At 40.0% G+C, this 25,231-nt stretch overlaps 1 protein-coding gene across 4 annotated transcripts in view; it reads right to left on the bottom strand.

The window, feature by feature from the left end:
* atp13a3 (ATPase 13A3) overlaps positions 1–22,522 on the bottom strand; it is a 36,898-nt gene extending 14,376 nt beyond the window's left edge. The window contains exons 1-11 of one of the 4 annotated variants that reach the window (XM_028587234.1): positions 22,276–22,522; positions 12,065–12,145; positions 8,459–8,532; positions 6,409–6,495; positions 6,141–6,314; positions 3,590–3,814; positions 2,977–3,047; positions 2,592–2,675; positions 1,916–1,985; positions 1,061–1,195; positions 565–637 (exon numbers count right to left, since the gene is read on the bottom strand). In XM_028587234.1, the coding sequence (XP_028443035.1) occupies positions 565–637; positions 1,061–1,195; positions 1,916–1,985; positions 2,592–2,675; positions 2,977–3,047; positions 3,590–3,814; positions 6,141–6,314; positions 6,409–6,459 (883 nt within the window). In that variant the 5' untranslated portion in view covers positions 6,460–6,495; positions 8,459–8,532; positions 12,065–12,145; positions 22,276–22,522. Of the gene's footprint in view, positions 1–564; positions 638–1,060; positions 1,196–1,915; positions 1,986–2,591; positions 2,676–2,976; positions 3,048–3,589; positions 3,815–6,140; positions 6,315–6,408; positions 6,496–8,458; positions 8,533–11,081; positions 11,118–12,064; positions 12,146–22,275 lie in introns of those variants that run through there. The other 3 variants (XM_028587236.1, XM_028587233.1, XM_028587235.1) reach the window with 3 other exon arrangements.
* Positions 22,523–25,231: the final 2,709 nt, after the last annotated feature.

Below are 25,231 nucleotides of genomic sequence, written 5' to 3'. Positions count from 1 at the left end.
AACGCCTCTCTAGGCAGCAAGAAAAAACCTGAGGCATCACAAGCAGGGGTCTGTGCAGCAAATGGATGCAAAAAGAAAAGTATAAACGGTGTACAAACTTCCACGGCAATGTTTTCAACTCATTTTGAGCATGAGTTTAATTTTGTCCTTTGGCCAACTAATGGAATTAACTGTAATTGGCTATAAGACATCTGATGATACTGCCAATGCTCATGCATCACCTCTGCAGACATAATCACCTATTTTAAAAAGGAGTTCAGGCATACCAAAGCATGTGCAGAACTATTAAAGAGTGCTTTTAAATGTATACACGTTATGCCTGCTGTCTAACAAACACACTCTCTCTAAGTCTGCGTTGTTCCACTCTAGCAGCCATCTGGAGGACAGCCAAAGCAGGATGACTGTGTAATTGAGTTTGGCCAAGCACAGAAGGCACACACAGGTTTGGTTTGGAAAGGACTCATCAGAAGCAGGAATAGAATACATCATGCTGTGTACTACTATTAAAATGACTTGACAGAGGCCATCTGCAAAAAATAAATAAAAATAAATAAATTGACAAACCATTGCTGGCTCGGCATACAGACACACGGACAACACTGTGAGTTGCCACCATATCGTGAAGCATGACGTATTGCTGGAAGAAAGAACAAAGAACACAGATGAGAAACATTAATTTGCATACCAAATTGCATGGCAATCTGGCCAGTAGTTGTTGAGGTGTCTAGCTCTGGATCAAAGTGTTGGGACGTATGGATGGATGGGGAAAAACCAATATAGTCAAACAGAAGACAGATTAGGCCCTGTTACTAAAGTAAAAATAATAGCAAAAAGCTGCCATAAATGTGTCTTAACATGTGAATAAAAAATCTTTATTTCAACTACAGTAAACATAATCCAGTTACAAATTGTGAAATGTGAGGGGTTAATGCTGATCTCTAAGCTTGTGTGTGAATGTATGGAACAGCACATGAATCTCATTTCTATTCCAATTCCATTTAACTAGGTCTTGCCATAACTATGAGGTCAGATAAATGTCTCTGGATTGATAAAGACTCACCTTTTTGATGGTGTACAGAGAGGTAGCTATGGATATGACCGACATGAAAAGAATGGCCACAGCATAATAGTAATACTCATCGGCACACCACAGGATCACGCTGAAGAGCTGGAAGATGTAGAAAGGGTTGAGTACCTGCAGGAGGAGACAGAGAGAGAGAGAGAATGTAGTGTGACAAAAGCAGAGGTGAGAAAATTAAGACACAACTACAATGAATTTACAAACAGAGATGTTTACTTCAGGACATGACCAAGATGCTACCAGGACACTGAGGGGAAAAATCTGCTGAATACAAATGATCAAGTTCCCATATGTCCACATAATTCCCATTTACAAGATATAGTTATTTATGTAGCTTGAGATATTGGTGATACATGTGCAGGTATTTTAGCAGTGTCCCAGGTGTAGGGATAAGATACCACAAACTAAGTGTTAAATAATAGTGCCAAAGAGGCCCAAATTGTTTGAATGTGAGCTGTGACTCACATCACTGTGTTGGTCTGCAGGGGGTATTAGTGTAGTATTTACCAACAGACCTCAAACATATTGTAGATACATTCCTCTTGTAGAAATACAGTAAGTAGATGTCCCAAATAGTTTCCTTAATAAGTATGCACATAACTGGAAAGGTCTCTATGTCTACTAGCTGCGAACGAGTAAAAGTTAGATACTGTAGATTAGTTAGTGTTGGCTGGACATGTTTGCTTTTGCAGGAACTGAACTGAAACTGAACTTTACAAGTATGCAACCTGTAATGGACGAGCACACAAGTTGACAAGGTGTCTTTCATTCAGGGACAATTCAAACTCTGAGTTAAAGAAAATGCTGCCTGTGTTAATGCAAACTGGGCCCTACCTCTTTGATAAGCAGCTTGAAAACAGAAGGCACTTTCACTGCAATTTCATTCACTCCGAAGAACAGTCTCCTGGCAAGAGGTAAAAGAAATATTCATGAGCCAAGTGTGTACCAGATCTTCATATACACACACGCACGCACACACGATATAAAATATTATTAAAACAAAAATAAAAAAAGTTATTAAAACATTGTGCATTGTAAAAGACAAATAGGCTATAAAATCAATTTCTTAACTGCTAGTTACTTAGCTGCTCTTTTTTTCTGCTTGTGGCTCTTTGCTGGATGGCACTCACAACAAAGAGCTACTTGACACATGCCACTATACCGATGTGGTCTAGCGGGTTAAATCGGCAGACAGCTGACAACCTTGTGGATGTGGTGAAGACAGGCTCACGCCGCCGACCGCTGTGGACTTCTGTCAGCTGTGCAAGTTGTTCCAGGAAAGTGGCTGCTAGTGCCCACGACAATGCACGGAACAACGTGGCAGAGCAACCGCTACGAGTCATCAGCTGTCCACGGAATGCGGAAAGTATGTCCGAGCCACCCGGACGGGTGAACTGGGACTCCATTGACGGCTTTTTGGTTAACGGTTAATGATCAGTTAACGAGGGTCGGCTATTGGTCAGAAAAAAAAAAGCAGTGTGACCTATCCTTCAAACAGGTACGATGTTACCTGTACTCCTGCTGGTTCCTGGTCAGGGCTGCACTGTGCTCTGAGTGGAGGGTGGAGCAACTGACCTGCAGATCATCCAGGCCACTGTAGGAGAAATATCGGTCAAAGCAGAAGACAAGTCAACACTTTTGATTACACATAACTGTGCTAGCAACGTTAGTGTAACATTGAATACAGTTGTAAATGCAAAGGCTTATTTGTTTTACTTTACAGTTCTTATGAGTTAGTTATCATTACTGTTGTGTATTACTGTACACATACTGCCAGATAAAACCCTTAACCAATTTAGCTTACTGAAAGGGAGGGGTTTTCTGTAGCAAAAGTGCCTGCAAACTAAACTAAAAATAGCCCATAGAATTTCTGGAGATAATCAAAGAATGCTTACGTAAAAACGTCAAAGTTCTGCAACCCGTCGTTCCAATAATACTTTGTGCTATGGAAGGTAAAATAGCGAATCTGAGGGAAATACAATAGGGGAGGGGCAGAGAAAGTCACGTCAGCATTGCTGTATTGTTGTCCACATGCTTAAAAGGCAAGAAACAAAGTACATTTAAAAGGAAACTGATGAGCAGATTCACAAAGTGCAACATATATAATTCCAAAAAAGTCCATTTGAATAACTGGAGGAAATTAATTTGTATTGTTAGCACAAGGCCTTATGTAACAAACGTGGTTAATAGACAGTGCCCACAGGGACAGCAAGGCTAATGAGTGCATGTGTCTCTGTGCCTTAACAAAAGAGAGGGGCAAAGGAAGAATTCAGTTTTATGTAACATATATTTAACAATCTGTAATATCACTATCATAACATAAGTATGGAGTGTAACTACACATTAAAACATGGCAACCCTGCTATCAACTTTGGAAACAAAACACTGATAGGTGGTTGCCAGTTGGTGCATTGTGTGTGTGTGTGTGTGTGTGTGTGTGTGTGTGTGTGTGTGTGTGTGTGTGTGTGTGTGAGAAATACAGAATATATTGTGGAGATGGGTGCCTACCTGTGTGGGCTGGTAGTCGGCATATCTTCTGATGATCTCCTGAGCATGGCTGCCATCAGAGGGGTGGGGGGTATGTCCGTTTGCCAGAGAAGGGGAGGAGAAGGGACAGGATGGAGAGGAAGGGGAGGTAGGGGAGGTGGTCTGGGTCTCCAGGCTGTGGAAGGGATTACTCCCCGGGGCCAGCATCACTCGCACCCTGGCCAGGAACCAGCGCCGGAACTCGTCCTAGTCAAACAAATACACACAAAGCTCTAGTACTGGACTTTGAGGGACCTTCACTCATTAACCCCATAACCCCCCTTCATTATTAACTAATCTTAACACTTATTCTGCTGTCTTTAGTACATTTCTGTCAAGGATGCCTGTGTAAAAACATTAGGAGGCCAGATATATATATATATATATATATATATATAGCATATGGCCCTTATGTAGCCACCTTAAAATATTGAACTGCATTTGGTGCTTCGCAGGTGTTATTTTCAGACCCTGCTTTACCCTTCCTAACCCTACTCTAACCATAAACCAAATTCCTCTTTAAGAAGTGAGCAGTAGCAAAATGTTTACACTTGAAGGGTGCTCTTAATGCTTTAACCCTAATGAGGTTATTTAAAATTCAACAGCCACATAAATGGAATCATGCACAGATGGTCATGGAGGAATGCAAACACATGCACAACACACACGCACGCGCGCGCTGGTGTGACTGTCTGTAGGCATCAGTCAGGCTAAATGTATTTACAGTAATACTAGAACATATCGGTTGTATTCACAGTTTTAAAAGCTCATGAGCTTGAGGTTTCTATTTTTACCTATAGTATATCTCAAGCTGTGCCTTACAGGATTTGGACTGGACTCTCCTGCAGTTAACTAGCTTGAAGATTTAAAAAGAAGAAAAAAAAAAGAACCCTGGGAGTGTTTCTATTAAACCACAGAGTATAAAAGTAACATAAAATATTTTTTTTTAATTATGCTTGCTAGATGCACGATACTGAAACAGGCTTGCAAATTAAGATATAGGATGCTGCTACACTGGGCTACAGTTTAACCTTTTTATACGAGCCACAGTGGTAAATCTCTTACTGCACTACTTTACCATTCAACTACCCTTCTGGGCTTTGAATGGCTCAACATTTGTAAACATCTACTTTTTAACAAACTATTGAAATAGTATAAATGTAAATAAAAAACCTCACATCTTAGCTTGCAATAAGCTGCTTTAACACTTATTTTTATTATCGATTAATCTGCTGATTATTTTCTTGATTAATTGTTAAGTATGATTGGGTACCGAGACCCGGTGCTAATACGGCATCGGTACCTTAACGACCGGTATCTACCGGACCGAATAGCAGCGCGGATCTAGGTGCCTCATTTCGGTGCCAGTTAAATGCCTGCGCTGTTTTCTGATGCTCCTAAACGGACATTACAAGCAACAGAAACATCACTGTATGTGACACAAGTTAACATTAAACTTGGCAGCAGGTAACGTTAGCCTACCGTTAGCTAGCAGCTGGATTAAACACAGTTAAAATGCTGGCAGCTAAACGGTGTAAAGTGTGACTGTATTTCACTGTAGAGGATTCTAACACCGGGACGTAACAATCTGCAGCTGCCGTTGTCAGAAAAAACACACAGACTGTATGTTTACTTGAAACTGGTAGCCTTGTGGTGCATTTAAAGTTATTGTAAACTACCCTATTCCCATCTGGTGGTTGTTTTTGTCGTTTAACAGTTTAAAGTTATTGTTATTAGATTATTAATAAATCATTTTATTTTGACCATATGGCCTTAGCACTAAACAAGCTGTTCTTAAATGTCACGACTGTAGTTTTTGTGCTCTTTTTTTTCTTCTTTATGCTGGTATTGGTTCAGGAACCGGCACCATTTTAGGCACCGGTATCTGAAAAAAACCCAAACAACACCCAACCCTATTATTGAGTCTATAAAATCTTTAAAGGCAGAGGTGGCCTAAAGGTTAGAGATGCGAGCTTGTGACCGGGAGGTCATCGGTTCAATCCCAGACCGACAGAATAAAATCTGGGTGGGGAAAGTGAAAGAACAGTGCTTGTCCCTCCCTCATCACCACCACTGAGGTGCCCTTGAGCAAGGCCCTTAACCCCAACCGCTCCAGTGGAGCTGCTCAGTGGCCAGCAGATCAGACTGTGGTTGTACTGGGCAGCTTCCAGCTATGAATGTGGAACTGCGTGAATGTGATCAGGGCGTTCCTGCAAAAGAGAGGCTGCCTCTCAGTGAACCTTCCCATAATAAATAAAGGTTAAAAAAGATTGTGAAATGAATGCCATTTACAAATTCTTCAAGCCAACGGTGATGTCTTCAATTAGCTTGTTTTGTGCGATAAACAGCCCAAAACCTAAAGACATTTAAATATACGATCATCCATGACAAAGAAAAGCAGCAAATTATCACATCTAAGAAACTAAAACCAGAGAATATTTGCTTTAAAAATGACTAAAACGATTAATCAATGATCCAAGTAGAGTAACTGATTAATTATTGCATTATGCATTATATTCTCCGTTCTACCTACTGTGGAGCGCAGCAATACCACTTCGGCATCACGGGCTGTGGTACGGTTGCAGGTGGATTTGACGCACCACTCTGGCATCCAGTAGAGCAGCAGGAGGAGGAAGCCCCCTGTACACAGCACCCCGATGCCCACAAGGGCCAGCCGCCAACGACAAAAACGGTAGCCCTGCAGCTCCTAAAGAGTGTAAAGAGAAAAGGGTCTGCAGTCTAATAGGTTCGGAAAGCATGAATTCCCACATTGGCACTGATGTAAAATAAAAGAGGCATACCATCTCCTCCTCTTCCCCTTTGTTGAGGACCTTAAGATCTTCCTTCGCCATGCTGCAGAACAGTATGCCAAGCCCCTCCCTTAGTCACTGGAAACACAACAGACAAAATGTCAGAGAGAACAGTGTGGAAAAACATTTCAGCTCTGAAACAGCAAATCAAAAACAGTGGTTCGACACCAGAGGGTCAGACCCCCCAGGGATGGTCACAAGATGCTTTCCAACAATATGATGCAAAAGAGTATTGTGTGGAAAATACTGTGTATTTGTCATCAACACATTTATCCCATTTTGCTATATATAATGATGCAAAACAGGCTGAAAAGCTTTATTTTACGCAGTTAACTCTGGATTTCTGTGTCCCGTACATACAACGGTGCTGAGCAAATGAGGATGAGGAACAACTGATATTGTCTCATCTAATTCATCTAAAATGCATGTCTGATGCTTTCATATTTCAACACTTTCACTAACATTAGGTTAGAGACCTAATTTACCTGTTGGGCCACAGGCTAAAGGAAGTGACACCACCGAAACTAGCAATTAGTCTGACTGGCAGAGAGATGTTGCTGTTTGTAACGCTAGATTTGGTTTATCAAAGACGCTAGCAAAGCAACACAATACAGAGCATAAGCACAGCAGAAACATCAGATAGGTCGGATCACAGTGTTTTAATTATATATATATATATATATATATATATATATATATATATATATATATATATATATATATATATATATATATATATATATATATATATATATATATATATATATATATATATATATATCTCTTTAAACAGTTATGGCTCAAAATGATAACAGAAATAAACAACTTTTCCAGTTTTACATCTACACATTTTGATTTGGTCTATATTAGAGTGTGGTCTAGACCTACTCTATCTGTAAAGTGTCTCGAGATAACTCTTATGATAACGTTATGATTTGATACTATAAATAAAACTGAACTGAATTATAAGGATAGGGAGTCTATAAGGATAGTGAGTGGTGCAATGGAGAGGCAGCAGATGAGAACACTGACAAAGACTTACAAATGTGTAAGATTGTAATAATGATTTCCAAGCATCATGGACTTATTTGATAGGTTACATTCAACATATTTTGAATACAGCCGTGGTGACACCTGCTGTTGCCTGTTCAGCAGCAGTGTTCTTGTAATTCACCTCATTGTTTGAATGACAGGTTAGTCATCTGTGCCTTCTGGTAACCTAGGCCCAGTTTTATTACACAAAGTCTCTCTTTTTTCCTGCAGGCACCCATCTGGTTATGTGGCAGTTCACTTTTATTATATGCATTTTACAACGTTCACACACCTTTCCCAATGCACACCCTATACTACTGGCAATGGTGATGTACACATCCCATGCCTTTAGAGGTTTTGTCATGTATAGAATTCAGTTACTTTTGTTAAATAAGTTACTTTAATCTCTGAAACAGTGTGTCTCCCACTTTGTCTTAGCCTTAAGAGCCAGGTTGTGACAGCAGCAAAGATAAAGACTAAGCAGGTGCCTTACAATTCCATAATCAAAGTATTTTAGAGTAGATTTTTTTGGAATAATCCATTTAGAGTGATTTCTCAGCAGCATACAGTACTAAACACAAAATCAGAAATGTGTCAGTGAATATTAGTCAGTAGGTAAAACAATTATCAGAAACTGGAGGGGGATGACACTGCAATGCATCTAAACAATCACTCTCAAGGCATTAGGCATGAGATATAACTTTTTCAGTTTTGCCTATATTTAAAATATAAATCACAAGCAGCAGTTTCTACTATAGACAGATTTTTTTTAGTTTTTGAGACAAGTACATGCATTATGGAAATGTTCAATCGTACACAGACTTTAAGGAACAGGGTGAGCTGGGATGCAAAGGTTCTCCCCAACTGTCAAGAACGGCCAGCACTTCCAAGACAGCTGCTCCACCTCGGAACACCTGAGATTATCGCTTAAGAGTGTCAACACACACAGACCAACTGACATCATGAGATATGTGTGTTACCCAAGATCAAGCTTGACCCTATTACCCACCTCTCAGTTGTCCCTGAGGACCAGCCAGCTGCCAAAGAGGGCACTGTCACTTTGTGGGAGTGTGTATGTGAATTCTGCATTAACAGAGAGGGGCATCTACGTCAAAATATGAGCAGGGCCCTGGAAATACCAGTTAGGCTGCAATCTGTTTTATGTTACAGAGAGAAAGAGTAAAACATGAATGTGTATGGATTAAAACAAGTAGTATGAAGGAGAGGTTAAAGGTTACTCGCACGGCTCAGAGCACAACAAAGACAGGACGCCCTGTGAACTAGAGGTTGAGATTGAAAATCAGAGTTGGAAATCAGTAAGTCAATCAGGTCCACTGTGGATTTCACTAGGGCTTCTGGGGGAACTGGTGACCCAGTCAGGGCTCTACAGCGCAAGCATTTCGCTCACATATTGTTCTTTTATCGGTAAGAAACCTGGGAGTGAAATTAGTAGAGCTGAAAATATGACTCTGGACACAAAATCAATTCAGTGCACAACACTTTCCCTAATGCAACGGTTTAGGAAAGCATAGTAACATTCTCCATTGAAAAACAATGGTCTTCATCTGTGCAGTGATGGTTTCTTTGTATGTTTGTATGAAAGAGTACACACACACACAAACCTATTTTTTTTTTTTTTTTTTAAACGCATTAAGTGACACAAACACAGTTATCACTGAGGTACGCTGCCACAGTGTGTCAGGGCATGGTGCCCATAAGGCCACCCTGCTACTGTCCCCACCACCCTGTAACACCCCCTGATCCTGCATCACTGCCCACCACACTCTGATTTTATCTGCCAGCTGCAGCCGGGTGGACTTTTTCTCTGGCATACAGCGGGATATTTTGCTTAGGACCAAGCCCTTCCTAGTATTTTACAATAGCAGCCCCCTGGCCGGCGCTAGGCAGTGCAACAAGAACAATCCCTCCCACCTCTCTGCTATGACTGGAAATGTCGACACCAGTGCATCATGCACACACTCTTTTACAAGATTGCTATCCTGGCATGGTGACTCACAGATAACACAACTGTAACCAAAGATTGTTACATAGTCTGTTATGTTGGAATCATCTGTTCTGCTAAAAGAGGTTTGTGACCTCAGAAAACATACAAGGTCCCATAATTATAGGCTCCAAACAGAAAAGAGGCCAGGGTTCAAACTTGGTGGCTAAGAAGCCAGACATGTTAACCCCGTTTATGGTTCGAGTACCAATATGTTACATGTTAACTCAGGCTGGAAACAAGTTAAGTTATATTTTCATTCAGGTTAACTTGTGCAAGAGCAGGGATGGGGAACTGTTGCAAAACCAATGTGTATTATTTGGTCACAAAATTATTTTTTTTTAAAACAATGTTAACATAGTGTACATCAGAGTGAAAATAAAAGAAAGAACTGACAACAAAATAATCCAGAGTAAGCCCCCATAAATAACCAAACCGTGTTACATGTAAAAGGTTACTTCACAGCTAGTCAGTATAATTGCAGTGCACTCATCTCTGCCTGGGTATCTGGTGTCTGTTTGAAGGTGGTGATCTGAAGATGGTGAAGACATGAAATTATGAAAAGTAGCCCATCAATACGATGTCCGTGCAGGGCCGGTTCTAGCCCTTTGGTTGCCCTAGGCGAGATTGAGTTTTGCCCAATTACCCAATTTATACTGGAAATATCTTTATCTAAAAAGGAAACATAGATTACAATCCAAATATAAAAACATAATGGAATATATTGCAGTAAGGCTCTCAGGCATTCTATATTGCTTTTAACTATTTATTCTCCTGTAGATCAACATTTTTTAAATATATCTGAGTCACAACACATGTATCCTAGGCATCATTTACTCTTTCCACTTTTGCTTCTTTTGTTGAGGAAGTAACCTCCTTAAATGTGCATATTAAAATTATTCACCTGAATGATACATGAATTCATTTTAATGAATATATAAACCCCTGGACTGTAATATTTCAGATGTGTTTGAGCAAGATTTCTGCTCATGTTCAAAACTTTGTGCACATTCAAAATACAGTATATCTCATCTGTGTTCTCTGAGGTTTGGAGGAGTCATAAAATAAAGTGATAATACAATAAGCTATTACAAGAATAAAGTCACTATATTTCAGAAAATAATCCACCTGCACCATAGTCTGCTGTGCCGTACGTGATATCTCTGCTGAGACGGTAGATGTCAGACCTCCTGACAGACTCAGAGCCCTGTTTGGGACACTGGTCTCTGAATGAGACACTAGGGAAGTGGCTGTAGGCTACGCTGCTCTACATCGGAGGTGGAAACACAAAACTACGCAGAAATAGGGACACATCTGCTGCAGCATGTCCACAGCAGAGCGCGTCCATAGTCCTGGATCCTCTGGCAAAAACTGGTCTGCACTGCTCTGCCTACTTTCCAGTTCCTCATCTCTCATTTCCACTGTACTCAGAGCTCCCTGCTGTCTTCACTCCCATCATCCTCAATCACATCTTTTCCATCATCTTTCTCTATGAGGGATACATCTGATATTAACCTCTTATCCTAATTATAACCTAATATAATAAAACACACTAACATGTTAGTGTTACTTAACACCTTTCAGTCAAAATGGCTAAACATGGTTTGCTTTAATTTTGATATAAGCTCACCTTGTCTCAAATCCAAAGAGGAGGATGAGGGGTCTGTTGCTACTCCACTCCCTGCTGTGACAGTTTCTGAAACTGAGGGCCATGTGTTCCACAATGTTAACATCTGCTTCTACTGAATCTGACATAACTATAATGTTGACATGATATGTATCTACCGATGAGCTACCAAGCTACCTATGACACTGATTAGCCTATTACTGCTAATTATAGACATTATAGCCTATTCATGGGGGGGGGTGAGACCTTTTTGTATACAAAATGTAGTGGGTCAATCAACCAAGTTATTCAGCCAATACACTAAATTTACATTTCATCTGATATGCATTATGAAATGTTATTAGGAAATAAAAATATCCAGGTAAAATCAAATATATTCCAGACTTTTCAAGGGCCCTCTCTCCCCTTGGGCCCTGGTAATCAGTATTGGTTTTACCCCCGGTCTGATGCCCCTGGTGTCTGTGCCGCTGCTCGTCTCTATTTCTCCAGAGAGAGTGGACACTAAGCGACGCACAGGTCTGCTTCTGAGCTCCGTGTGTTTGAGTCTGACCTGAGACGGGAAACGTCGCGTAATGAAAGGTTGACCAGTAAACGTGTGGCTGAGGGGGCGCCTTAGGATGATCATGTTTAATAAACACGTTTTATTTTGCTTGTCGTTCTAATTCTATTATTAATGGGAAGTAGACCTAAGGGCGACACGGCGCCCCCAACACATTTGACGCCCTAGGCAGTCGCCTAGGTCGCCTATAGCAATCACCGGCCCGATGTCCGTGAAAAAAACAAGAACCCAAAGCAGAGACTCAAGAGTTTGGAGAAGATTTGGGTTAGCTCATGGATGTCCGTGGGTAGCATTAAGCAGCTGCGCATGTACATTTCAGAAATGTGTGCAATTTATTCAGTAAGGAACATTCACTCTTCTAGGCTGCAACTCCTTAGCAAGCAGAAAAAAGATAAAGGTTTCTAGTTGGTTAGTGGTGTGCGCCTACCTTGAGAGCCAGGGACACGAAGCCCCAGGCGGTCCTGTTCCCCGCAATTAGCTTGCTCTCTCACCAAACCAACCTGGAACCCTGGGGGAGCAAAAAATAAAATACAAAAAATACAATGCACATTAGGGCTGCACGATATGAGGAAAATATGCAATATGCGAGAATGTTTTTGAATATTGCAATACCAATATTACTTGGGATAAATAAACAGATATTAAAGTGTACTCAGTTCTGCTGCTTTCAGTATTCTGCTAAAATTCAACAAATTGCTTGTTGAATTTAAAACCAATGAAAGAGATAATTTTCAACATTTATTTCTTGAAGAAAATTGAACATTGAATATAAAAGGCACCACTAAAAAAAGTGAGTTAATTTTAAGGTGCAGTTTTCTACTAATAGTTTCTTTCAACTAACAAAAAAATCGGAGTGTCTTTCCCGATATGTCGCAGCCTTTCGCAATGTGTTTATTGCGCCGGTTGATATAGCGATGACGATAAAAAAAAACTATATATTGTGCAAAACTTTAGGTCTTTCCAGTAAACTGACTATGATAAACTGGGGAGAGAGACTTTCCCAAAACAGGAACATATCATCCCAAGGGAAAACAATAATGGTTAATCGGTATTGAACTGGTAATGTAAAAGCACATGCCAAGGTGTTCACTGGTGTACAATTGTAGAGAGGATAATCTACTCATTGTGTATGCACTTAGCAGGTACATAGATAGGACCCTCTTTTAAGTATGGACTTGACAACTGACAATCATTTCATTTCGTTGTCTCTACTGGCAACTTTTTGAATTCTTTTATAAAAAAAAAAAAAAAAAAAAAAAAAAAAAGAGAAATTAAATGGAAATGGGTTAACTGTTACGTGAAGTAAATAAGTCCAATAATAAGTTGTCAGCATTATGAAATACCCCAGAGGGGAGTACCAACACCGAGACCACATCAACACTGATGCAGATTTTTGGACAGATTATCATGGACTAGACAACATTGGAGGGTAGGTGCTAGGTTTTCCCATCATTTCAAATTCAGACGTACTTCTTCCTGCTCCCACTAGCCCCTGTGGACTTCTGTTGTCGCTAATCCTGTCCCGTTCAGACCCTGTTCATTTAATGCTTCATCCCCAGTTATTTCCCAAAAGTAAAACCTGGGAACTGTAGTTGGCAACATGATAAGCAATGTCTTGAGCAAATAATCATGACCTCATGTTGAAATGGCTAGAGTGTATATGAAAGAACTTTCAAGTGATTCCTCCTGACTCCCATCCACTCACGAGGCTTGGTATTCCTTTCCTGTCCCAATGTCATAATATGATAAATATAAGGATGACAGGAGAAAGCCCTGTTTTACTGGAATATAAAGGCCCCTTATAGGGCCTCTAACAGTCAGCATGAGGGCATAAGAGATATTTATAGATTCCTCCAGCCCTGCCTAAAGCCACATTGTTGTCGCTCATTTGATTAGTCTGCTATTGTATTAACAAGCAATGCTGGCATGGGAAAAAAAACACATGAGGCAGCTGTTGATTTTTTTCTAAAAACAAGATTAAACATGACAATCATCAGTGTTCCTGGAAAGAAATTGTTAGAAATCAGCAGCTCAGTCAGAAAAAAAAAAAAGTACATGTGTATCAAAACACAACAGAGGTAGAAACATGAATGACAGTTGTTGAGAGTCTAAAAGCAGATCTGGTTATATGATTAAGCACAACTTTTACAGAGGTCAATATGTATTATGAAGTGATTATCTATGGACCCAATTCATTATTAATTTATTTGACAGTACTATGAGCTGTCTGATTCCAATTTGCTTTCAACCTACTATCAGAAATGTGTTCATTATCATTATAATTTGTGTGGGATTATGGCTTACTAACAAACATTTTCTTAAATCCTCAATCTGCTGATTATTTTTTCAATAAATACATATTTTGGTCTATTAAAAGGTTAAACATTCAAAAAAAAAAAAAAATGTAAATCACAATATCTCAAAAACCCTCTCAAAAATTGTGTTGTTTTTAAATTGCTTGTTTTGTCCAACCAACGGTCCCTAATACAAATTATCACATTTAGGCCTAGTCACCGACAAATGTCTTTGTTTTTAGTATAGTCGGTTTGTCATTGTAATGCATTACCTCATGTCCACAGTAGAATAAGCTTAGTCATGCTTCAAGTCCCGTGTTTGCATGATGAGGATAAACAAGGGTTTTATATTATCATTTGCTAAATATCATTTGTACAAAGTTGAGATCACTTTTGAGTGAGGTCGAGCTTTTTGTAGCAGCTCAGACAATTTACATATATTTCACAACAACCTGAATATGGTATACAAATACAAGTATACAAATAAACTCCAGGATAGCTAAGACATAACTTTCCCTTTCTGTCCTGTTCTTCAACACACAAACAGAAAGGGAAAAAGTGAACAATGAGCCATGACCTAATGACAGAGGTCTATAATTCATGGAAGCATTTGGAGGAAAAGTGTTTTGTTACCATCATGCTCAGCACTCAATGTGCTTTCTTTATCACTTCCCCTCCTACTCATGGGGCATTATAGCCAAGCCTTGTTCCCCGCCATGGGCCAATCAAGCTGTTTATCACTGTGACCACTGACCTTACTAAAAATCTATGTCTATCTGCCCTTCCTCTGCTGTCTGAACAGATAACTCTTCCTCAGCCAATTTAAGAGCCCACTACTGACATAATCAAACAATTCCCTCTTATCAACTTTCCAAAGAAGAAAACATGCATTTAAATAAAATTTTATTTTAAATTCATGCATACAGAGCAGATGTAGCAAGTCAACAAGCACACAAATGCTTCCAGTTAAATAATTAGTTGGGAGAAAAAGCTAACAGGACAGATATGCAATTAACTGTAAAGTTCCTTGCCTCTCTTCAAACTCCGTTCAAGGCAAGCTTAACAAAATATGAATCACCTAGACACCTCACCCATAGATGTAGCAAACATCCACACCTCTCACAAAAATGCATAATAAATACAGGCTCTGTATGTTTTTAGATGATATACACACACACTTTAAATCACACAATGATCGATGCAGAAGGAAATGGGAGTTGGAAGCAACAACATGACATCATGACTTCTCGTAAACATACACGCCCACTTTCTTAAGCTAAGTGGCGGGTTATCTGTACGCATTTTGAGCTATCCGCATCTATGTCTACGCTGTATACAGCGGACGTAAACATACACGCCACTTGCCGTGTTAACGCGAGAAGAAAGCTACTGTAACGTGAAACGTGGGTTTAGGAAAAGAAGAACCGGTTGGGTTTAATAAATAAGAAATTAGTAAAAGAAGAAAGCAACTGTTGAGTTTAGGAAACGTGACACACGGGACACGATCACCCGTAGTCCTGGGTGAAAGTCCTGTGTTTGACCAATCCACCACCCCGACCAACCTCCCTATGCGGATTTTCGCCCTCTCATACTACTCGCTACGACGTAAATTCACATGCAATCGCAAGGTAATGTAAGTCAATGGAGGCCAAACAGCGTTGATAAACACACTAAAAAGCAAGTATGCGTTTTGATAACACGGCAATAATGGCATATGAATTGGCATGTCACACATACGCCATTTCATGAGATCAGTCTGGAAGCAACATGGATGAGATCGGGGAGTGGAGGACAAAAAGAGATCTACAAAGAGCCGGTATGTGAACTCTACTCCTGTGGAAAAAAAAATGGAGGGAAAGGGCTGGGAAAAAAACAATAATCCTACAGATCAAGTGGGTTGAGTTTTAAGTCAGACCACATGCTCTTGGATTAACAGTGGCATTGCCTGACAGTCTGTGAGAAACTGCTGATACCACTGTGCAAGAAATTAAAAAACGTTTTTACTTGATTGAGCGACTTATTGGTATGTGTAATAAATGTAATATTTCTATATGGATGTAATAGATTATTGAATTACTCAAAGTTTCCTTATTTCATGAGCAAAATAAAGTTGTAAATGTCAGTTCTTTATTAGGGCAAACCAAGATGAAAGACGTAAATCATCTGAGGTTTATTACAGTCCTACATATGAGAAAAAAAAAATAAAAAAATTCAAACATGTCCCTGTAGGGCTGGGTTTTGGCACTTGACAACTTCTCCAGTCGAACAATACCTGCATTCCATTCTTTTTGTACCCAGATCTAGTAAAAAAAAAACTATTTGTATGGTTATGCTCACAGCCAATTATGGCTGGGCAATATATCGATATTATATCGTCATCGATATATGAGGCTAGATATCGTCTTGCATTTTGGATATCGTAATATCGTGATATGACATACGTGTTGTCTTTTCCTGGTTTTAAAGGCTGCATTACATTTCTTCGATTTAATGCGATGGGTGACAGCAACAACAACCCATATAGTCGGTTGTGTGGTTAAGTTGAGCGCAGTGCATTTAACTGTACTCTATTGGTATCGGTAACACTTATACTGGAATTTGGTACTGGTAGTGTAATTTTTTAAAACGATACCCAGCCAGACAGAGAATATGTTTGGGCTGCTACTGCGTAGCGAATGGTGGAGTACTGTGATATCATGCTGCAGGCTAATTGTCTTCCAAGGTATTTTCAAAGCTAAAGTGTGCCTAGGAGTAATTTCTTTATGTATCAGAGTTCCATATGTCCACAGAGCATAAGAGTTAGATTTTCAGCAGTTGCTTTTTCTACACAGCATCTCATACAGTTTTGAGACTGTAAAATTAACCACTGTAGGACTCAGGACCCATTCACAATAGAAAATGCGATCCGGCGATTCACCACAGGGTTGTGCGGCGGTGGGAGTATCACTTAAATGGCTCATTTGTGTGACGTCCTGTTGTGTTGTTTAACCCCAATGCAGCACAAGTAGACTATGTTTCACAATTATTGTTTTCCGTCAGATAGTTTTCTGTCACAAATTGTTCTAACAGCTGCTGATAAGTGTGAGCTAGAGTGAACTGTGGGGGACACACCACAAAAACTATGAATGATGGTCCTCTATACATGTCAGCCAATAGCATCTGAAAACCGACAGCCAGTGTCCTTAGGAATGCAGTCGAGACATTCTCATTTTAGGACTGCAAGCAGATTTGTAAGGGATTAAAAGCTAAAATTTGTAGGTGCCAGGCTAAGCAAAGCCTTAAAAGCCCTCTGTAAAGTCCTTAAATTGATTCTAAAATAAATACACTACCTTACCGGCTGGATAGCCCTGATTTACAATATGATTTAAATCAGCAGGGAAATTTAGATCAACGATGAAATCAATCCATCTGCAAAGCATGATCTATCTAACTGCACAACTCTATTTTCAGCTTTGCGTCATGGTGTTACATTTCAAAGTTGTTTCTATTTTCATTTAAAGTGTTTAATCACTTCCACTGATGCGGGCCGCTGGTTTGTCCTGGTCTTGTTGGAGGCAAACCGCTGGCCCGGCACTAGAAAGATCTGTTTCTCTATCGTGCTGCTGCGGTGCTCCCACACCAAACAGCGCTGGGTTGGTGACAGGACGTTTACATGTCAGGAAATTTCTCATCTCCACTCTGAATCAACACTGGCAGGCTTTCCATCAAAAGGTGTTGTCTTAAAGCTCACCTGTGAAAAGTCTTGAGGCATTGGCTCAAAGGCCAGTGGAATATTGGCGCCTCATTTCTTAAACTGAGACGAAACCGCTTTCAAATCTTCAGTTTGGACAAGACCTCAAGCTCTCTCACAGAGAGGAAGAAAGTTTAAAGGTGAAAAGGGCAAGTTTGATTCCTTGATTCCAGGAATCCAGATGTTTGATGTGCAACATGAACTAAGCTAGTTAGGCTTCCCCCCTCTCTATGTCTATGCTACCTGGTTCAGTTTGGCTAATCTCCTAGTAGTAGACTTAATTCTAACAGAAGACAGAGCCACTTAAACTAAATATTAGATTAAATAATAGAGCTGCAATGATTAGTTGACTGTCTAAAAGACAAAAGTGAAATTCAGTGGATGGTCTGCTTATACACAAATCTGAAATGTGAACTTGTTGACTCACCAGTTGGGAATCTCTCTCACTGCTGTGCATGCATGGATCAAGTTAGGAGTCATAAATGTAGCTATATCATTTTATTGTTATTGTCATTATTGTCAGCACCCCCGTCCCCTCGGACCCTAACCCCCGGCAATATAGTTGTATAGAATTGTATGGGTAAACCCTGACGAACCTCCGGCAAATTTGAGATTTGCTCTGCAAGTCAGTCTGGCGAAGAGCCCATTCAAACCCATTTCCAATTCCTTTTTGTTTACATTCAACATGACGGCTACCGAAGCGCAGCATCACCCGGATCGTTGGTCTGATTGGTTGGACTATCCGACGCGCCCAGTAGGCATTTGAGCGGCGTCCGTTGGTGACGCCCCTTTGGAAATGAACTGTCAATGAACCTTTCCCAGACCCACTCTCAGTTACAACTGAGAAGGATCTGGTGTCAACCAGGCTACCTAGTCCTAGGTCAGGGGTCATCAATTACATTTTGCCGGGGGCCAGAATACAACCAGCATCATCATCAAGAATGAAGACGTGAACAAAAAGATTGCGTCATTCACATGCATATTAAGTAGCCACGTTGGTTTGTTTTGGTCTTATAATACATCCATAAATGCTCCAGCAGAGGATGGTTAGCTTAGCCAGTAGTTAAGTTTACAAGAATTTGTCCAAATTTCAAGATTTGTGGTAAACTAAGATAAACAGTTAGACTGCAAACCGACAGCTTTTGTTTTAGCTTGTTTGTTAAAATTTGCAATTTAGAGTAGAGTAGAGCTGTGTTTGTGTAAACAGCACGGTGGATGAGAGTGGACTGACCGATCAGATCAGATTGAAATATATCGCTTCCTACATTTGTATGCCTGTAGACAGGTGAGTGGGTATTGATACGTATTTACTTTTAGGTGTTATTGTAGCCTACTTACAGTAACGAGTGTAGCGGTATCTTTCCCGGTCAGGTGCATGTGCTGCGTGTTGTAACACACCTCTGCTGTGTGTGTGTGTGTGTGTGTGTGTGTGTATAGCTGTTCAGAATTCCGTCTATCTTCCAAAATGTAAAGCTTGTATCCAAACGAATTGTGCTTGGAGCTGCAGGCCATCTAATTATAACGACCTCATCCACATTGTCGAAATCATTTAGATATTGAGCCATTACATTGAAAATCTTTTAGATAACAGGAGCCTTTGAATTACTGTAGCCATCCTAACAACACACTACCTGAACGGGAACGCCTTTTTCTAGTCTCCCGTTTCACTTTCCACAATGCTGTCTTTGTCACAACGTGAGATCGATTACAGTTAGCTAGCTAGCCTGTTTAGGTTTCTTGTAATGTTAGCCTTAGTTATTTATTTCTTACCTTGATTTTGGTGCCTGTGTTTCAAAGCCATCTCCCGCGGTGACGTTTTTGGTGGAGCTGTTCGTTTAATAGCCGATTCGGAAGAAAGCAAACGTTTTGACTAGGGCTGCAACTAACGATTATTTTAATAATCGATTAATCTGTCGATTATTTTTTCGATTAATCGATGAATCGGATAAAAAAAAACAAAAAAGCATTCATTTACATCAACTCAATACATACATACTTGTTGTTATAGTTAATAGTTGTGTAAAGGTAAGTAACCCAAATAGCAGATACAGATACACACAGACTGACACGCAGAGACACACACACACATTCATTAAATTATTACCATCATTGTAGTAAGTGCAAGTTAAGTTCATTTATACACCACACACTAATATATTTGTCAACAATAACTGATATGGGACAAAGCACATAATATATACATGACAACAGATTGAAAAATTAATGGGCCAAAAAAGGCGAGTGAATAAAACAGTGTCTTTAGTCTTGCAAAGTATACCACCCCTGCTTTATTACTGTTATTACCGAGCTAACGCTAGCTTGTCATGCTAGTCAGCTGGATAACGAGTAAACAGCAGCACCAGAAGAGCTACTGGAGGGACATTACGTTCCTCACTTCAGATCGGAACAGAAGTAGGGTAGTGTAGTGACTTTACCCTGCTGTTGAACTCCCTTCCTCCTCATCAAGGACTCCAACATGTTTACGTTTTAGGAGCTGACTCATCACCGTGGTGCGCCCCTGCCATGCCGTGTCACTTTTGCTTATCTTGCAATTAACACGTTTCTGATTTATTTAGTGTGAAATGCTCCCACTCTCTCCGTATTTCCTCTATCCCCGCTCTGCACTTTTTTTCTTTTCTTTCGCTCCGCGCTGTTCCGCTCCATGCTCAACTCAAATTTTTTTTTAATCTCCGCTACTGAGTGGCGTAATAGTTGCGTGACACAACGAATCGATAATGAAATTCGTTGCCAACTTTTTTAGTAATCGAATTTTATCGATTCGTTGTTGCAGCCCTAGTTTTGACAATAAACTACATCAACACAACAGTATGTGGAGTTAAACTGGACGGGCCCAATAACCTCTGAATAGTTCTACTTGTTGTTAAATTGCAATGTGAGCGGCAGGATCATTTAAAAGGCAACCGCGACTACATTGTGCGTCTGCCCTATTTCTGATACTGTGGCGGAAGAAATTTTGCCATGGCGGGCCGCCACAATAAAATCAACATAGAGGAAACACTGTTACTAGGAAAACTCAGCCCAGAGTAATTTTATTCTCCCCAAAACAAGTTTCCTTTTTATTTTTCAAGAAGTATACCAAAAAAAAGAATAATCACAACTTTTTTTTTTGCGCAATTTCCACCATCTCTCACAACTTCATTGCAACAAAAAACAAAACACATTGCAACTTGTATTGCAATTTTTTACAAAAGCTCCCGCAAAATCTGACATTTTGGGCCGCAGCTATCTAAAAAAAAAGGCTGCGAAATCCTGGTGGGACTGAATAGAGCATATCACCTATGAATCATAAATTGTGTGGTCAAAGGCTGCACAGGTTAATGTGCGTTAGTGTGAAGCTTTTCTTTATATGGAACAACAAAACTCTCAACTCAAAGGTCACCTCCTCAATAAAGCCACACAAACAAATTATCTACTCAGCCTCACTGTTGCAGCATAGACCTGTCTGTTAATGTATTAAGTGAATAGACAATGAATAAATGTGTCCTGAGCTGCACTGTACGATTGTTATTTGAGCTACACAAATAAACTTAAACTCAATCGGGACATCTTTAAATTAAAATCGGTGTTGGCTATATAAAGCCCAATCCCTTTCTTATCTTCCGTTTACTGAAATATGTTGAGATCCGGCTATGCCAGCCATGACATGGCACTAATAAATTTGGTATAATTAATGATATCGACACTGACAGTGTGCAGCCACTTCAAGACTTGCTACCATTTGGCCAAGTGAAAATGTATCCCCACAAATGGACAACAAACATAACAAAAGTATTCACAAAAGCATTAATTCCCTTTGCTATGACAGACTTAAATAATCCTAACTGTTTGATGGAGGTTGCATAAAGTTGTATGGACATCATTAATTATAACTAAGGTGTGACAACTGAGTTTAGATTGAATATGCCTGCATTCGGAAAGCTAATTGCTGGTAAATCAATTATCTGGTCAAATCTACATCATGTTAAAGCAATACTCAAATTTTTTTTTGCATTTTGGGCTTGCAGTTCCTCTTTTCAAAGAGTTAAGAAGTCTTTTTGGTTATAAGCTTTTCCATTTAGGTATGGCAATAGGCGGAAAAGGTGCATATTATCAAGATATAAAGGACCAAAGGAACACTTACAATCACAGCTGTGTTATGTGTAACTTAACTGTCACAGGTCTACATTATAAAAATATATGTTTATCTTTCACAAGATAATGTTACCGACATCCCTGATGACATCCACCAGCAATAAATGCCTTAATTGCTGACATCGAAGCATTGCCTCAAGCTCAGTGTGCTTCATCGTGAAGACGAGAAGGCATCGCTGGATGTTGGCTAGCTGGCTAACGTTAGCCGAGCTCCATTGTTAGCCCGCTGATTAGTCACTAGCTTAATATTAACGTCAATGTGTCTTCTACGGTTGATCCTGCTTTCGGTTTCAGACCCTGTTGGAGCGAAACGGCGTTTCAAAGCCAACACTGACCGGTGTTCCCCGGAAACTCATCAGCTACCGTTAGCTTTATTCCAGCTAGCAAGGCACCGACTGACACATGGGTGATGATGACAGCGATGTAACGTCAGGCAAACATTCTCCAGAGTAACACACTCACCCAGAACCACCTCTGAAGATCACCTCCGAGTCATAGTGAGACGAGAGGAGCTGTTATCTGAAGGAAAACGTCGTTGAAGAGAAAAATGAACTAAGTGCAATAGAAAAATGTCGCAACAGGCAGAGTGGAGGCTGTGTGTTGACAGCTCAGACAGACTGAGTACTACAGCAGTAGTGTGAACTGGCCCGAACTGGCTGTCTGACGGCAGGAAGTGACACGTCGTGACATCACAGGAGGAGTCTACGCATAGACTGTAAATAAATAACACTCTATGAGTCTACGCCATGGATGTCTTTAAAAAAAAAATCTTTAAAAATAAAAAAAATGAATAAATAAAAAATAATGCACTTTTTGTGGAGCACGGGAATCTTTAATTGTGGGATTGTAGAATAAGAATCCATGACCTGCTGAATGTCTGTCTGTTCACCCTAAATATTATTACAGCAATAAAAGAGAGCTCATACTCTATGTGTCACAGCTTGGAATGACCACAGAAATGGCACGTGATGGTAAGGTAATAATGAAGTAATGATCCATTATTAGTATGATCAGCTCAGTACAATGCAGGGACAAAAATATGACATAAGGAAGCACAGAATTTTTGTATTGATTTCTTTAAAGGTCCCATGACATGGTGCTCTTTGGATGCTTTTATATAGACCTTAGTGGTCCCTAATACTGTATCTGAAGTCTCTTTCCCGAAATTCAGCCTTGGTGCAGAATTACAGCCACTAGAGCCAGTCCCACAATGAGCTTTCCTTAGTATGTGCCATTTGTGAGTCTGTACCTATTGAGGAGGAGATAGGGGGGTGCAAGGTGGAGAGTGGGGTTGTGGCCTTGACCAACTGCCACTTTGCTCATTTGAAAGCCATGATGTCTCTCTCTAATGGGTGGGCCAAATTCTCTGACTCTCTCCAGTTAATTGGGATACAGTATGGGACAACATTTTCCATTGTTCCAAGAACCCAAATCACCAGCAGATCCACTTCAACATATGTCATAGGACATACTGGACTCCTCAGAAGAGATACGTCTCTAAAGTCATTCCCACTTCCTATTGCACATTCTGTCAACCTGAACAAACTGGAACTTTCCTGCATATGGTCTGGGAGTGTGAACAGGTGCATGAGTTCTGGAATAAAACAACATCAATATTATCTGACGTGATAGGATGTCGACTTCCTACTGACCCGATTGTCTTGTTACTTAATGACGACTCTAAATTACACCTGCTTGGGAGACAGAAGAAAGTTTGGCTAGCCGGCTCAACCGCAACCAAGAAAATGATAGCTCTCCCCCCCACTCGCTTTGTATGAAAAACTGGTTGGCGACGTATTTTCTGGACATAGTTATGCTTGAGCTCTCTACAGCAAGGATTAACAAAGCCAAATCATCAACTATAGATCTATGGAAAAATGCAACAGCACAAGTATCAGTCCTAATGACCTCAGCATCACAAGGATTAGAGGAAAGCAACTAGGCAAGGTGTGATGTCTGTTTTTGCTTATTTGTCTGTTTTTGTTTTCCTCGAGACCACAGAGGGTAGGGGGTGGGAGAGGGTTTTTGTTCTTGTTCAATTGTGTTGGTCTGTTAAAAAAATATAAAAATCATAAAAAATTGATCTAAAAAACTCTCCAGTGACTTGGTATTGAACCTCCATAAAGTTGTGACTTGCAAGAAAAGTGTTCAAAATTGAAGCTGCACAGGCCAAGATATTCTAGATCCTAGACTAGATCATCGTTTCCCATAATGCAACCAAAAGCTCCTGATTAATAAGGGTTTTAAATTCCATGTTCCCAGTTTGTAATGCAGACTTTCTGTAAGAAATTCAAAGTCTTGCGTAGAGACATCAATCAGGGTCTTTACACTTTACATTATACTAACAATTAAACAAATCAAATCAGTTCAGTCCCATTTTTACACAGTTCTCATCTTCTCACTGGTATATTATCCTTTACTCAGAGCTATTCAGTAAGAACTATCCATTTCAGCTTTCAATTCCTGATATATTCTTCACTCATTTACTGCAACTATTTAGGAACAAGGTGAACAAAATGTCCTGCAGGCTCAAATCATCCAGCGCTTACATGTCCTCTGCAGTGGAGCGATCACTGACGCACGGGCCAAGAAAAACAGAAAGGCCCGTTCCCCACTGCTGCTTCAGATGTGCTAATCCGTGCTCTTCATCACTTCTGCAAACAGAATTCCACCATTTTATATGGGACACACAGCTTGTTTTCCTTTGGCCCAGTCTCAGAAGGGACAGAGATGAGGCCCAGAGATGGAGCAATGTTAGCTCAGCACTCCTCATGACATCAGATGACTTTAACAGAGTACAAACACATAATTTTTTTTCTTCAGTTTATTTGATCTGTTTGGAAATACAGATGAAAAACAGCAAATTGTGTTTTGGTCTTGTCCAAGATGGTCAACAGTTCGGTTCTCAGTTGTACAACAACCAAACAGATAAATCTACAAAAATAATGCACCTAGTAAAGTTCAGGAGACATATTTTACAATATGAGCTCCAGTTAAACAGCCAATGTGAGTAATAACTGATCATATTCAGCACCTCAGATTTCAGGCCTCTTTACTAAGCGATGTTAAAAAGAAAAGGAATTTTTACTTGCTTTTTTAAATGGATCTTCAGTGGAATCAATTACCTACACCACAAAGGAGACAAGGCGCGTGTTGCTTTCTACTCTTTCTACTAAGCTATACACAAGGGATACATTCCTCTCCATCAGTAACATTAGATTGGCCTAAGCAGCAGGAAGCACTGCATGGCGTTTCATTGTGGGTTGATTAATCACATACCACAACAGAAATAAATATTTATGAAGCACTGACTGAATTAAAGATATCAAAAGTATTTCCACTATCAGTAGGGCTGAACAATATAGTTGAAAACATTATCAGAATATTAATAAAGATTTTATGACATGAGGAATGCATA

This window comes from Perca flavescens, chromosome 9, assembly GCF_004354835.1.
Source record: "Perca flavescens isolate YP-PL-M2 chromosome 9, PFLA_1.0, whole genome shotgun sequence".
Lineage (NCBI taxonomy): Eukaryota > Metazoa > Chordata > Actinopteri > Perciformes > Percidae > Perca > Perca flavescens.
This window is presented reverse-complemented; position numbering and strand designations above follow the sequence as displayed.